This window comes from Ahaetulla prasina, chromosome 7 (genome assembly GCF_028640845.1).
Source record: "Ahaetulla prasina isolate Xishuangbanna chromosome 7, ASM2864084v1, whole genome shotgun sequence".
Classification (NCBI taxonomy): domain Eukaryota; kingdom Metazoa; phylum Chordata; class Lepidosauria; order Squamata; family Colubridae; genus Ahaetulla; species Ahaetulla prasina.
The window spans coordinates 24886900-24903714 of record NC_080545.1 but is presented as its reverse complement, the minus strand read 5'-3'; the positions used below and the strand labels follow the sequence as shown (position 1 = coordinate 24903714).

Here is a 16815-nt window from a genome sequence, read left to right as displayed (position 1 = left end):
AATCACATTTTGTAACCTTATTATAAGCGAAGTCAATGGGGAAGCCAGATTCACTTAACAACCGTGTGTTACTAACTTAACGACTGCAGGGATTCACTTAATAGCTGTGGCAAGGAAGGTCATAAAATGGTGCAAAATGTATTGAACAAATGTGTCACTTAGTAACAGAAATTTTGGGCTCAATTGTAGCGATAATTTGAGACTTATCTAGATTTTGTATAATCACCTATCTCAGAAAATGACTGTGGTGGCATATAATAAGACAATGAAAATACATAAAAATCATTAAAACAAGCAATTTAAATTAAAAAGATAAATTAAAAACCCAAAACGGAGTTTCGAAGGGGCGCCCCCGCCAAAACGGCGTGCCAAATTGGAGCTCTGGAGGGGCATCCCCACCCCTCCAGAGCCCCATTTGGGGCTACAAAGGCTTTTTGCAAAGATGGCAAAGGGCTTTGCAAACGGAGGGGAAGTTTTGATGTTTTAGGCCTTACCTCCATTTGCAAAGCCTTTTGCTGCAGATCTCGTCCAGACCTCCATTTGCTGAAGATTAAAAAGAGTGTTAGTAAAGCATGCAAAGTACATTTAATTATTGTGTGTTGACGTATTTATTTATATTTTGAGTCAGTTTTGACTCCTGGCAACTGCCTTGGACAAGTTCCTGCTGTTTTCTTGGCAAGAATTTTGGAACTGGTTTTTGCTACTGTCTTTTTTTCTAGAGCCAAGGTACATAATTAGCCACAGATTACTGAACTGGATTTGTGCTTAAGACAGGACTAGAACTCATAGTCTTCTGGTTTTTAACCTGGTACCTTAACCAATACACCAAACTGGCTCTGATAAAGGTAAAAACAGATCCATTGTTTCAGAGAACTTTCAGGTAAGTCTAAGGTAGAAAAAAAACATTTCAGTGAAGTTGGAGCTATTACCTGTCTCTTAGCATTACCACTATCAAAACTGAGAAATTCCAAATCTCATGGCTGTGTATACTTTGATTCTGAAAAGAGCCTTTCATTAAATTTATAGCACTAAAAAGGTTTATGGCTTGTTTTATTGGCCTATTAAAAAAAAACATTAGGTGTACTGAGGCAGCTTTGTTGAACACTGGATAATTATATTAAAAGTACAAGAAAGTACAGTACATGCCCCATTTTCTGTTATAAAGAAGCATCTTCAAAATGTAAATGTGTGTGTATGACCACTTATCTGTTTTTTGTTACTGTGTACATGGCTTTGAAATGCACACGAAAACAGAAAACACAGAAACAAAAAAGAGCAAAACCAAGGTATGAAAAAGTCAATTATTTTAACTCTAATTGATTTTAGAAATAGAATTATAGACACATTCCGGTTCCTCCACTGAAATCAATGAGCCCTTGCTGTGCTGTGCTTTTGATACATTGAATAGAAGGCTGAGCAAAGACTGAAGGGATCTGATTTTAAATCGCAATACAATCATGAAGCTGGCTGGGTAATTGAGACCAGTTACTGTCACTCCACAAAACCTATTTCACATGGGGTTTGTGTAGACAAAATGTGCTTTGTAGGAAAGTTGTGTTCAATTACAGCTGGCCGTGAGCATTTAAACTTCCAATATTAGACTTTCAATTAACAGGTGCTGCTGAGGCTTTCTGATCTGTTATATTACTTTATTGTGTGTCCCATCTGAGAAATAATGTTTCAGTTATTTAAGATTTTATTCTTTCGAAGGGATGACACTGACTTTTTTTGTTTTAACTTTTTAAAATTCACTGAATCATACTTTTGGCCTTATTTCTTTTTAATCGTGGTTTTAAATCATCATCTAAACCAGGGGTGTCAAACTCAAGGCCTGTGGTACCTCTGCCAGCAAAAATGGAGGGTTGGGGGGAGGGCATGTGCGCCCCCCCCGGCCCCATTTTTGCCTGCAACAGCCTCCTGCAGCCCTCTGCCAGCAAAAACGGGGCCTGTTTTCACTGGTAGAGGGCTGCAGGAGGCCATTGCTGCAAAAAATGGGGCCCGGGGAGTGCGCGCACACACCCGGTCTCCGTTTCTAGCTGCTAGCAAAGCAATCTAAAAACAAAACAAAAGGAGAAAAGTTTTCCCTTTTGCATTTGAGCATGCAAGAAGGGACAGGAAAGGAGAAAGGGAAAAAGGAAAGACAAAGAAGAAGGTGGGAAGAGAGCAAGGAAGGAAAAATAAGGAAGGAAGGAAGGAAGATTATAATGAGAGGGAGGGAGGGTCTGAGGGAAATCCTGCCTTAGCACTTGGCCACCACAGGTGCCCCCTGGCCATCAAGCTGGCCACGCCCATCCTGCCCATGCCTCCCCCAACCACTCCCCACGCCCCGCCCCCCAAGGTCAAACAGAACCCTGATGCAGCCCCCAATGAAATCGAGTTGGACAGCCTTGATCTAAACTTTTTTTAATCAACTATAAATTGGGTTTTTCTTTTTAATAAGCGTAACCCCACTTCTGGATGATACTTTCATGATAAAGCTAGGTAGAAATATCATTCATATATGTAATAAATGTTGTTTAATTTGGCTAGCAAAAAGACTAAGCTGATACTTGAATTGATTCCTGCATTTATATGCAAGTAATTGATGAAAGTATCTTTTCTTTTATGTACACCAAGAGCGTATGCACCAAGACAAATTTCTTGTGTGTCCAATTACACCTGCCTAATAAAGAATTCTATTATATATATTTTGCTTGGCTTAGTAGTTTTTAGAAGCCAGGTTTCTGAAATAAGTTCTGTTGAGCAAGACATTAACAAGTTTGTCACATTTCCATTCCATTGTATCTATGCACAAATCAAGAAATTGTGATACTTGACTACTCATCAAAGCTTTCTATCTTAGGAGTAAAGCTGTGCTCTCCTTACAGAACAATGCCTCCCTAAGGGGATTTCAGTCTCACAGAAAATATCCCAGCTGTGTTTTTCAGCATCAGTCTTCATATTCTATGATGACATAGTATTTATTTAAATGCAATATGTGTAATTATGTGCACAAGACATGTTCGTTTTCTCAGAAGTTGAGAGTGCTGTCTTCAAGCAGCTTCTATTCATTTCAGTAGGATTGGCACAGAGATATTTTAACCATATTAAACCTATACTAACTACAATGATTGTGTGTACCTGATAAGTCCCACTAAGGATCTCATACATCCTTAAATAATCTGTTACACTGATATAGTTGCAGAATCTAATCTGGATCAGTCACTGGGACCAGAGGTTTAGTTTTCCAAGCCGTGTACACACACACACACACACACATATATATATATATATATATATATATTCTGAGGTTTTCGCGGGTATTTGTATGTAGGTCTTTGGTTATTCGGGTTTTCTCCCGCGTAAAATTGGAAGTGTCTTGGCAATGCTTCGACAAAGTCTCATTTGTCATCTTCAGGCTTCAGCTTCGTGCTTCTGGGATCAATGTGTGATCGCAGCTGTTTCTTCCTTTTAACTGCTAGAGGGGGTTTGAACTGATTGGGTGGGAGCTTGGCTGTGCTCTGATCGGATGGGGGTTTTTTTGTGCTCTGATTGGCTGGGAGTGTGTCCTGTTTGGGTGGGGGCTTGGATGTGCTCAGATTAATTTGAGTTGCAGGGGGATTTGAGCTGGTGAGCTGCATTGTTGTTGTTTGGCTTCGTGTTCGTGGTCGTGCTACATCTTCATAGTGAGTGTCACGAAGCTGAAGCCTGAAGATGACGAATGAGACTTCGTCGAAACGTTGCCAAGACACTTCCAATTTTACGCGGGAGAAAACTTGAATAACCAAAGACCTATCTACCTACCTACCTACCTACATACATACATACATACATACATATATATATATATGAATGATGGAATCACAAAACATCCAATATGAGAGTGTAATATAACAGTTCTATCTTTCTAGTCTGAGAGTTCCTATAAAGGAAGATAAGTTCTACTCACAGAATGTATTATAGTTTGCTTCTCAAAACATTCTCCATTTTTCTTCCAGGAGCTCAGGATGACAAAACCATGCCATAGAAATACATATTTAGCACAATGTCACTGTCTCATGTCAGAGTAAATATCATATAACATACAATTAATATTTTAAAATATTTTATAAAAGTACTACTGTCTTCAGTAGCAAAGTAAATGACTAATCACCCAGAATTTACCCTGTACTGCATGGACTTCTATTCTAAAACAGGAGTCCCCAAACTTCAAAACTTTTAAGACATGTGGACTGGGGAATTCTATAAGTTGCAATCCACAAGTCTTTAAAATTGCCAAGTTTGGAAACTCCTTTTCTGAAACAAACATGCTAAATATGAAATGCATTCCTCTTAGGTCCTCATAAGACTTAGGAGGCTGTTTCCCAATGTGCTTGCAAAAGTAACATTCACAGGAATAAGGAAAAATGACCACATGTAATCTGTGTTTGTATTCTTCTAAGTCTCACAGATGATCCAAAATCCTGTGGGCCATTTCTTCTACTTTAAATCTGCCTTAGACAAAAACCACAGACCAACACAGCCATATCATTATGTCATCTATTCTTCAGGCCGTACAGTCCCAGCCAGCCAGCCATCTCCTCTCTGTTTTTACATGTATCTGCATTCCAGGGGTGGGTTCTACTTACCTTTACTACCGGTTTGCAATGGGACCACCCGCCCGCGCTTCTGCGCATGCGCAGAAGTTTCCTGGTGACGTCCGGGTCGGTGGGGGGAGCCTCCTGCTGGGTCTGAACTGGGACAACCCACCACTGCTGCATTCTCAATTTGTGGTGCTGTTAAATGTTTTCAAGGCTGAGAATACAGAGCTGTCTGTCTTCTCCTAAGCACTTCCCAAAGTTGCTACCTTATTGCATTTTTTTTTTATCATGACAGAATAATCCGGAGAAGTGACATTGACAATATTCAATTCATTTAAGTGAATTTAAAATCAAATTCCATTTTGTCCTGGCACCATTCATTTCTTGTCCCCCCACATAGCCTTCCCAATTCTCAGCTCTACAATTTTACACCAGAGTTGCAATAAAGGGCCTAGGTTTCAACAGCCAATTTCAGTTCTAAATTAAGAGGAAATAAACGTGTTGCAATAAATTGCTATGCTATAAAGCTCCCAAGGCATGTTTCATAAGAATATCTTTTTGTGCAGTCATTAAGGTTTCTGTAGCTAGAGCTACTTGTAATATCTATTTATATAAGAGAGCAATAGGCAGTTGCACTTGGTTTCACTGTGTATAATGAATGTGCTCAAACTGCTGATAAATACCAAGTGTAGCCCTACAAAACTTGTTTTATGCCTTGTAAAATCAGGCCCAGGTCATTAAGTTTTGTTAAGAAAAATCCATCTAAACCATCTATTACTAAGCTTTGATTTGCAGAGTTCTTGAGTTGAGACAGTCCATAAGAGGGCACACCTGTTTTGAAGTTTTAATTGACATTATTTTCATGTGAGATGTTTGTTCCATTACAAAGAGAAGAGTCATGATGGGTGGGTGACAATTAATTGAGCAATCAGAGATAACAGGATATCCATAAACGAGGCTATAGAGCACTGCACACCAGAACAATTAGACACAAGAACAGTTTTTTTTCCGAATGCCATCACTCTGCTAAACAAATAATTCCCTCAACCCTATCAAACTATTTACTAAATCTGCACTACTATTATTTTTCTCATCGTTCCCATCACCCATCTCCTTCCACTTATGGCTGTATGACTGTAACTTTGTTGCTTGTATCCTTACAATTTATATTGATATTGATTGTTTCATGATTGCTTATTTGTACCTTATGACTATCATTAAGTGTTGTACCTTATGATTCTTGATGAAGGTATCTTTTTTTTTATGTACACTGAGAGGATATGCACCAAGACAAATTCCTTGTGTTGTCCAATCACACTTGGCCAATAAAAAATTCTATTCTATTCTATTCTATTCTATTCTATTCTATTCTATTCTATTTCATTCCATTCTAGACCAAGTATAAATGTTTTATTTTTGTGGCGTCATCTCTTTTTTTGTGCTTATTGATATGTTGCTTTTAAAACAAAATACAGTAGAAATATTCCCGATGCATTTAAACAAGCATACTTTGGAATAAAATGCTTAATAGCAAAATTTTGCTATTAAACAATTAGAATATTTTTTAAAAAAACAACAGCCAAATACCCTTGATTTACAACTGCCATTGAGACCAGAATTTCCATTGCTAAGTAAAGTGGATATTAAGTGAGTTATGCCTGATTTTACAGGGTTCTTTTGCCACAGTTGTTAAGTGAATCACAGCAGTTATTAAGTGAATCAAGTGGTCATTCAGCAAATCTGGCTTCCCATTGACTTTGCTTGTTGGAAGCTAGCTCAGAAGATCACAAATAGTGATCGTGTGATCCCCAGGATCCCCAGGATCGCTAAACAGTTGAGGATTTCCTGATTTCTTCTGAAAGTTTTTTGATGTCCCAGTCTAGTTCCCTTCTTTGTACTAAAACAGGTTTAACCCATTTTAACTTTTTAACGTTAGTCAAAGTCAACCATGTCTTATTACCTAACTTAGCTTTTTTAATTATAACTATTCAAAAGCAAAACCTGAAACTATATGCAAAATGTCTTCAGGTACTGGGAATGTTCTTGGTTTCATCACTTTGTAGAGCTGAAGATGGCTTGTATCATAACAATTTAAATAGATTAGCTTTTTAACCCTCATGTGTGAAGTGATGTAAGATCACTAACTAAACATTTGGGATCCAAACTCTAATTTTTATAATATAATCCTATATACAAGATAAAATGCCTTTCCTCGGGTTTAAATGCCACTTTGGCAGAGTTTTTAAAGTAATCTGTTTCTTTTGTGCTCATAGACATTTGGAAATAGATCTCTATAGAATGAAACCATGTCTCTCTTAGCCATTTACCCCACAGTAATGCATGAAACTGCTAGGCAAGGTTATCCCAAAAAATTAGTAGACCAGAGGAATGCTGTCGATATAATTTACTTGGACTTCAGTAAAGCATTTGATAAAGTAGACCATAAACTACTACTAGATAAAGTAGAAAAATGTGGGTTAGACAGCACCACCACCAGATGGATTCGTAACTGGCTGTCCAACCGCACTCAACGTGTAGTCCTCAACGGAACTACATCCACATGGAGGGAAGTATGCAGTGGAGTACCCCAAGGTTCTGTTTTAGGCCCAGTACTCTTCAACATCTTCATCAATGACTTGGACGAGGGGATAGATGGGGAACTCATCAAATTTGCAGAGGACACCAAGCTGGTAGGAATAGCCAACACTCCAGAAGATAGGCTCAAGTTACAGAAAGATCTTGACAGACTTGAACATTGGGTGCTATCTAACAAAATGAAATTCAGCAATGAAAAAAGTAAAGTTCTACATTTAGGCAAAAACCCCAAAATACACAGGTACCGTATATATGGTACCTTGCTCAATAGTAGTAACTGTGGGGATCTTGGAGTCCTAGTGGACAACCATGTAGATATGAGCCAGTAGTGCAGCAGCTACCAAAAAAGCCAACACAGTTCTGGGCTCCATAAACAGAGGGATAGAATCAAGATCACGTGAAGTGTTAGTGCCACTTTATAATGCCTTGGTAAGGCCACACTTGGAATCTTGCATCCAGTTTTGGTTGCCACGATGTAAAAAAGATGTTGAGACTCTAGAAAGAGTGCAGAGAAGAGCAACAAAGATGATTAGGGGACTGGAGGCTAAAACATATGAAGAACGGTTGCAGGAACTGGGTATGTCTAGTTTAATAAAAAGAAGGACTAGGGGAGACATGATAGCTGTGTTCCAATATCTCAGGGGTTGCCACAAAGAAGAGGGAGTCGGGCTGTTCTCCAAAGCACCTGAGGGTAGAACAAGAAGCAATGGGTGGGAACTGATCAAAGAAAGAAGCAACATAGAACTAAGGAGAAATTTCCTGACAGTTAGAACAATTAATAAATGGAACGACTTGCCTGCAGAAGTTGTGAATGCTCCAACACTGGAAATTTTTAAGAAAATGTTGGATAACCATCTGACTGAGATGGTGTAGGGTTTCCTGCCTGGGCAGGGGGTTGGACTAGAAGGCCTCTAAGGTCCCTTCCAACTCTGTTGTTATATGTTTATTATTTATTTATTTTTTTTATTTTTTTTATTTGATTTTTATACCGCCCTTCTCCCGAAGGACTCAGGGCGGTGCACAGGCAAAATAAAACCAACAATACAAATATACACGATTTAAATACCCTTAAAAAACTTATTTAAAATTAGCCTGATGTTAAAAATTATCGTCAATTAAAACCCCATTTAAAATTGCTAAAATTTACTTTTAAAATCCAATTAAGCCAGCCCCGCGCGAATAAAAAGATGTGTCTTCAGTTCGCGACGGAATGTCCGAAGGTCAGGTATTTGACGTAAACCCGGGGGAAGCTCGTTCCAGAGAGTGGGAGCCCCCACAGCGAAGGCCCTTCCCCTGGGGGCCGCCAGCCGACATTGTTTGGCGGACGGCACCCTGAGAAGTCCCTCTCTATGGGAGCGTACGGGTCGGTGGGAGGCATGTGGTAACAGCAGGCGGTCCCGTAAGTACCCAGGTCCTAAGCCATGGAGCGCTTTAAAGGTCGTAACCAACACCTTAAAGTGCACTCGAAAGGCCACAGGCAGCCAGTGCAGTCTGCGCAGGAGGCGGTGTTACATGGGAGCTACGCGTAGCTCCTCTATCACCAGCGCAGCTGCATTCTGACTAACTGAAGCCTCGAGTGCACCTCAAGGAGCCCCATGTAGAGAGCATTACAGTAATCCAAGCGAGAGGTAACGAGGGCATGAGTGACTGTGCATAAGGCATCCCGATCAAGGAAGGCGCAACTGCCGGACCAGGCGAACCTGGTAGAAGGCCCTCCTGGAGACGGCCACAAATGATCTTCAAACGACAGCCGATCATCCAGGAGGACGCCTAAGTTGCGCACCCTATTCTTTGGGGCCAATAACTCGCCTCCGACAGCCAGCTGCAGCTGCAGCTGACTGAATCGGGATGCCGGCATCCACAGCCATTCCGTCTTGGAGGGATTAAGGTTGGGCCTGGTTCTCCCCCTCCCGACCCGTACGGCTTCCAAACACCGGGACAGCACTCCAACAACTTCATTGGGGTGGCCCGGGGTGGAGAAGTACAGCTGAGTATCATCAGCGTACTGCTGGTATCTCACCCCGAAACCACTGATGATCTCACCCAACGGCTTCATGTAGATGTTGAACAACAGGGCGAGAGAATCGACCCCTGCGGGACCCCACAAGTGAGGCCCCTCGCGGTCGACCTCTGCCCCCGTCAACACCGTCTGCGTCCGGTCGGAGAGATAGGAGGAGAACCACCGATATCGGTGCCTCCACTCCCAATCCCCAGCCGGGCGCAGCAGATACCATGGTCGATGGTATCGAACGCCGAGAGGTCTAATAGGACCAGGGCAGAGGAATAACCCTGTCCCTGGCCCTCCAGAGATCATCCACCAATGCGACCAAAGCTGTCTCCGTGCTGTATCCGCGTCGGAAGCCGGACTGGAACGGGTCTAGATAGACATCTTCATCCAGGTATTGGGGTAGCTGTCGCGCCACGGCACTCTCTACAACCTTCGCAACAAAGCGAAGGTTGGAGACTGGACGATAATTACCCAAAATAGCTGGGTCCAGGGAGGGCTTCTTAAGGAGGGGTCTCACCACCGCCTCTTTCAAGGCGGCAGGGAAAACCCCTTCCAATAAAGAAGCGTTGATAATCCTCTGGAGCCAGCCTCGTGTCACCGCCTGAGTGGCCAGTACCAGCCAGGAAGGGCACGGGTCCAGTAAACATGTCGTGCCGTGCAGCCTCCCCAACAACCTGTCGACGTCCTCGGGAGCCACAGGGTCAAACTCATCCCAAATGGACTCAACAAGACGTGCCTCCTCTCCCTCGCTTGGATCATCCCAATTTCGGTCCAGACCGTCCCTCAGCTGAGCGATTTTATCGTATAGATAACCGCTAAACTCCTCGGCTCGTCCCTGCAACGGGTCACCCCGCCCCTCCTGATGTAGGAGAGAGCGGGCCACCCGAAACAGGGCGGCCGGGCGGTTATCTGCCGACGCAATGAGGGTGGAGGCGTAGAAACGCCTCGCTTCCCTCATTGCCACTAGGTAGGTCCTAGAATAGGACCTAACTAGTGTCCGATCAACCGAGCGACTGGACCTCCAGGTGCTCCCCAGGCGTCTTCTCCGGCGTTTCATCTCCCTCAGCCCCTCGGAGTACCAAGGGGCCGGACGAGATCTCCGCCGGGTCAGAGGCCGCAAAGGCACGACACGGTCCAAGGCCCCAGCCGCGGCCTGTTCCCAGGCCACGACCAGTTCCTCAGTCGTGCCGTGGGCCAGTTCCTCAGGGAATGGCCCAAGCTCCGTCAGGAACCTCTCGGGGTCCATCAGGCGCCTGGGGCGGAACCACCGGATAGGTTCCGTCTCCCTGCGGTGGTGAATGGCGGTTCGGAAGTCTAGGCGAAGGAGAAAATGATCCGACCATGACATTGGTTCTGTTACTAAATCATCTAACACCAGATCATTAAGCCACTGCCCAGAGATATAAATCAGATCCAGCGTGCCTCCCCCCGTGTGCGTAGGGCCATCATTTACTCGAATCAGGTCCAAGGCCGTCATGGAAGCCTGGAACTCCCGAGCTGCCGTCGATGACAAGCCAACTGATGGCAGGTTAAAATCCCCCATGACTATAAGTCTGGGGGTCTCAACCGCCACAGCAGCGAGTACCTCCAACAGCTCAGGCAGGGCTGTGGTCACGTAGCAAGGAGCCAGGTACGCGATCACCAAGCCCAACTGATTCCTATAGCCCCACCGCACATAGAGGGATTCACAGCCGGCAATCTGAGGAACAGTGGTCTCCCTCGGCTCTAGATCCTCCTTAATAACAACCGCCACCCCCCCACCCCTACCTTGGACCCTCGGCTGATGGAATGCTCGGAAACCTGGCGGGCACATCTCGACAAGGGGGACCCCCCCCTCTGGGCCCAACCAGGTTTCCGTAATACCCATAAGGTCATGGACTCCCCCTGAATAAGATCGCAAATCAGGGGGGCCTTATTAACCACGGACCGAGCATTACATAACATCAGCCGAAGATCCAAGCTCTGAGGATCATGGCCACCCGGGGAACGGGTCGGGACTGAGGGGCCGGAGCACGCGATCGCTCTCAAACATCGAACGCGTGCTCCCTCAACACGATACGGCCCCTCCCCCCCGCCATATCTGCCTCTCCCACTTACCGTACAGATTGAACAACCCTCTAAACCTGGAACGTCCTCCCCCCCTGCCTTCAGACAAGATGGAATAGTGTCGCGAACTAGCACAGGGGCTGGATCCCTCCCCGGCGGGTTCTCACCCCCACCCGCCAAATCCCTCCCCCCCCTTAAAAAACCCTTATTTAAAAAACTATTTAAAAAACCCCACAACTTCTTCTTGGCCGCATATGTTATATGTTATATATGTTATCTATCACTATCTTGATACTAAAAGATTGCCATCTCTCAGACTAAAGCAGAGCTGTTGCTGAGGTCTCAACCAGAACATGGAAGTCCTGAGGGACTAAATTGGGTCCTCAAACTACAGCTCGCAGCCACATACGGCCCGCCTAAGCCATTAATCCTGCCTGCACGGAACCATAAGGCAGCCCTGTCCACATCGCCCCACCTATTCACCACCCCTCTCTCACTTTCTGGACACCCGTCTTGGGGCAGCAGAATAGTACTGGAGCCGGGGAGGCCAAAATGGGATGTGCAGAGGCCTCGGGAAGCCAAAAACAGGGCCGTTTTTAACCTCCCTGGGCTTCAGAGAGAGGGGGGAGAAGGAGAGAGAGAGAAGAGACAGAGACATACAACTTCACTAACCTGATTTCCACCCCTAGGAGCATAACAAATTAAAATTTAATTTGTGTATATTGTTTAATGGTCTGCTAAATTAGCCACGCCCACCCAGTCACATGACCACCTAGCCATGACCACTCAGCCAGTCCGGGCTCCCGAAGAATCTGAGGAACTGTGAATTGGCCCCATGTTTAAAAAGTTTGAGGACTCCTAGAGCAGATAGATTAAAATAAATTCACATTAAATGCATGCAAGGTAGAGAAGCTAGCTGTAGTGGATTTGATCTGGCTCACATCTGCCAACAATCTGCCAACTCTAGAATATGTCAGTTCCTCAGAAGGAGCAGGTTTACAACTTGAGATTCTGTTGAATGCATTGCTTCTGTCCAAAAGATGGACTCCTTTGGCTTCATTGGCAAGCCTTTCAGAGACTGGGAAGCTGTTAATGTCTATGGCATTTTCCCTCATTTTCTTACATTTGGATTACTGCAATGTACTTAATGTGAGCTGCTCCTCTTAACTTTGGTTGCTGCATTGAGCTGCCAGGGGTCTAAATTTTAATGATTGTATGTTCTCCTGTTGTGTCATGGAAAGACTTTCATATACCTGTAAAATCTTATTATATTTCTGTTGTGCCCTAAACTAACAAAGCTATAAAATTTGAAAGAATCACCAGGAAAAAAAAAACTGCATTCTTACTATTTCTTTTTGAGGGCAGCAAAATTTGCAATGATATTTTGGCACAAGACGTTTTCCTTCAGACACAGGAGATGTGTAGGTTACAGTTTTTTAAAAAAACCCTTAGTAGATCAGCTTACAGCAAATTCAGCAAGGTCACAGAACCTCATTATTTGTTTAGGAAATAATTAGTTTTGCACTGCATTTCTCGGCAGGAAGTTTTTATCAAGCTGGGGAGAGGCTATATCTGGTTCAGGAAGTCACACGTTATGCTGTGCAGGCCGGCTTTTAAGGTGCACATCTAAATGCTGCTTTCCAGATCAGCAAATGTTCTGATTTGAGATAGGTGGGCAGGGTTTCCTTATTACACATGATAAAATTATCTGGTCCTTTCACAGTTCTTTTCAAACAATGGGCTTTGCTGCTCATGCCAGTGATGTGATTATATCCAAGAATGTGCTGCAAGACGCATTATAACCAAGTCTGAAAAAAGTATGCTCTAAAAGAATTTTTTTAAGAACTGAATGGGCAGCTTATCCACTATATTATTCTTGGGAACCTGATATCAACAGCAGCTTATAGTAGTCTAACCTTGAAAATGAGTTGTTTATGGTAGTCTTTTTTCCTCTCTAATCTGTTTTTGCACCCTTAAAAATGTATTATTACAATGTTTGGAAAATGTATTGTTAGAAGAAATTCCGAATTTAACTAATCTATGACTTTCTACATTATAGGATCCTATACCTACAGGAATAAATCCTCTGAGAGGTCCCCAAGCTGGAGGAACAGTTCTAACTATCAGTGGCACAAACTTAGCCACAGGTTCTATTCAAGATGTTAGTGTTTACCTTGATGAAGGACCCTGTAGAGTGTAAGTATAAGATCTATGACCTGTTCTTAATATCCCAAACCATCTACTGACTTATATACTATTGTGCCATTTGTATCATGTATTCCAGCATACATTCTCTCAACAGAACAATTGGTTATCTTGATCGCGACATTTTGTTGCTGTTAATTTAATTTTATGGTGTTTGTTTTTCAATATTCTAGTCAGCATTAACACCAGGTTAGGAGTAACTATACTCCTGGCATATCTAACCACTGGCCATTGATGTAAGTAAGCTAGGCATTTGAACAAAACATTCCAAATCTAGAAAGTACCAACTTAATGAAAATTAAGTTAATTTTGAGGATAATGCTTGTTTAACAACTACTCGTTCAGTAACCATTAGAAGTTACAATAATACTGAATGAGATTTATGACCAGTCCTTGCAACTGCAGCAATCATAGCTTCCCTGAAATAAATGTCCATTATTAAGTGTAAGGGCTTCACGTATTTATTAAAGAGCCAACATGAAAAGGACTGGGGCACCTTAAAGAAAGGGCATCCAGAATAGAAAGTATCAAAATATGGGATGGTATCATGATCCTTGCCTTATCCTTTGGGTTGTTGCATATGTAGAAGGCGCAAGATTTAGATCCTGATAACATTTTAAATCCTATTTCTTAACAGTAACAGATCAAAATGCCTCTTTATATATGGGCATGTTGTTTTTTTAGTTGCTTACAGGTCCACCATTAATTTATAAGTTTCCAGACAAGAACAAGACCAAAAACAGAACAGTTTTAAAATGCAACTCTTGCCTCATTTTTATAGTATGAGTCTCTGAAAAATGGCAGGGGTGATGAGTCACAGCAAAGCCATTTGACAGTAAGGTGAATTATACAGGGTTAATGAAAGATTGAAGTTACAGCTAATTATTTCTAATGGGTGATAAACAGGGGAGATATTTATCACTGCTTAGTGAATTAGAGGTGGAAAATATATTATCTACATAACTTTCAACAGTACAACAATTTGAGGTATTTTGGGTTGTCTGAAAGAGTTCAGTAATAAATTGGTATTATCCACTTCAGAGAGTCCAGTTTGATGGAGGGGAACAGAATTGCTTTGGTTAATATGTCATGCTCTGCCTGTGGAATACTTGAATTGTCCTTCATTGAAAATTAGTTGGTTTGTATTGCTCAAGTAATGTGGTAATTAATCATGTGCTTCAGCCTTAATTAAGGGATATTTGCAATATGAGTGAATCAAGCTTTATCTATTTATCACATTTGTATTCCATCTGGGTGATGCAGGAACAGTTTAGGTTCATTTTTAAGTTCTTCTCCTTGGTACTTCTTAGATGATGATCTTGATACCACATTGCCATTACATGCTTGATTTTAGGAAGGGCTTTACATTCTCAGTCTAGTAATTTTTTTCTGAAGTGTACATATCTGGAGTGCTAATATTGTTGCAATATTAGAACATCCTCAAAAACTATAATTGAAAACACAGCATGGGTTATGTTAGCAGATGTTAATGCTGACATTGAAGACATGCACACCAGGTTGCAACATTATAATCAAAAGAACTATAGAAATGATTAAATTTGGAAATATTACTTTAAAAGCTATCATAAAGATTATGTATAATGTATATTACACATGCAACATTTCCATGGACGAGAAAGTTTTGTCAGAAAACATTGTGTATCTTCAGTTATACTGATGTCTTAAATGAGACTTTACCATTTATGCACTGGCTTTCACTCGAGAATATGGCTGGTCAGTTTGGACATAAAAGGAGACAATATTCTGTGAGCATTCTTACACTTATTTTCCCATGCAGAAAAGACACAGGTCACGTTGTGCTGTATAATATAATGTAGTGTAATCAGAGTGGCCTGTTGCCGGTTTGGACCGGTTCACCCTAACCAGTTGTTCCTATTCTGCACGGTTTGGAAAATGGCCCAAAAAACAGGTCAGTAGCAGGAGGGTTAGCAGAGAGGGGAAAATGTGAGGCTACTTTTTCAGACTCGGGAAGCATCTGGGTCCAGCTTACTCAACTTCTCTTCCTCTCGCAGCCAGCTTTCCCAGTCAAGCTTGATGCAGTCTCTCACTCACACACACATACACACAAACAGGTCAGAGATGGGTTTCAGCAGGTTCTGACCAGTTCTGGAGAACCGGTAGCGGAAATTTTGAGTAGTTCAGAGAACCAGTAGTAAAAATTCTGACTGGTCCTGCCTGCATCTATTCTCTGCCTCCCAATTCCCAGCTTAGCGGGAAGAAATGGGAATTTTGCAGTAACCTTTCCCTGGAGTGGGGTGGGAATGGAGATTTTACAGTATCCTTCCCCTGCCATGCCCACCAAGCCATGCCCACTAAGCCATGCCACACCCACAGAACCGGTAGTAAAAAAATTTGAAACCCACCACTGAAACAGGTTGGAACTTTCTTTCCTCTCCCCACCCCCACTGGAGACCCCTGGATCCCCTCCCCAACCCTGCCTGTCCCATACAGTACCACCCACACAAGTGACGTAGAGTTGGCCATGCCCATTCAGTCACATGACACCCACCCAGCCACGCCCATCCAGCCAGTCATTAGGGCAGACAACCGGTTGTTAAAAAATTTGGAGCCCACCACTGAGCGTAATATATTATAAATGTAGTATAAATGTAGTATAAAAAAGACAGCTTCCCATGAAACCCCAAGGCTCTGTTTTAGGCCCAGTACTCTTCAACATCTTCATCAATGACTTGGACGAGGGGATAGATGGGGAACTCATCAAATTTGCAGATGACACCAAGCTGGCAGGAATAGCCAACACTCCAGAAGATAGGCTCAAGTTACAGAAAGATCTTGACAGATTTGAACATTGGGCGCTATCTAACAAAATGAAATTCAACAGTGAAAAAAGTAAGGTTCTACATTTAGGCAAAAAAACACCAAAATGCACAGGTACCGTATATGTGGTACCTTGCTCAATAGTAGTGAGAGGGATCTTGGAGTCCTAGTGGACAACCATTTAGATATGAGCCAGCAGTGTGCAGCAGCTGCCAAAAAAGCCAACACAGTTCTGGGCTGCATAAACAGAGGGATAGAATCAAGATCACGTGAAGTGTTAGTGCCACTTTATAATGCCTTGGTAAGGCCACACTGCATTCAGTTTTGGTCGCCGCGATATAAAAAAGATGCTGAGACTCTAGAAAGAGTGCAGAGAAGAGCAACAAAGATGATTAGGGGACTGGAGGCTAAAACATATGAAGAACGGTTGCAGGAACTGGGTATGTCTAGTTTAATAAAAAGGACTAGGGGAGACAATGATAGCAGTGTTCCAATATTTCAGGGGTTGCCACAAAGAAGAGGGAGTCGGGCTGTTCTCCAAAGCACCTGAGGGTAGAACAAGAAGCAATTGGTGGAAACTGATCAAGGAAAGAAGCAACTTAG

At 42.7% G+C, this 16815-nt stretch overlaps 1 protein-coding gene across 5 annotated transcripts in view; it reads left to right on the top strand.

The window, feature by feature from the left end:
* Positions 1 to 16815, top strand: part of PLXNB2 (plexin B2) — a 271494-nt gene that overhangs the window by 204839 nt on the left and 49840 nt on the right. For all 5 annotated transcript variants that reach the window (XM_058191597.1, XM_058191601.1, XM_058191598.1 and 2 more), the window contains one exon: positions 13268 to 13404. In XM_058191597.1, the coding sequence (XP_058047580.1) occupies positions 13268 to 13404 (137 nt within the window). The remainder of the gene's footprint in view (positions 1 to 13267; positions 13405 to 16815) is intronic.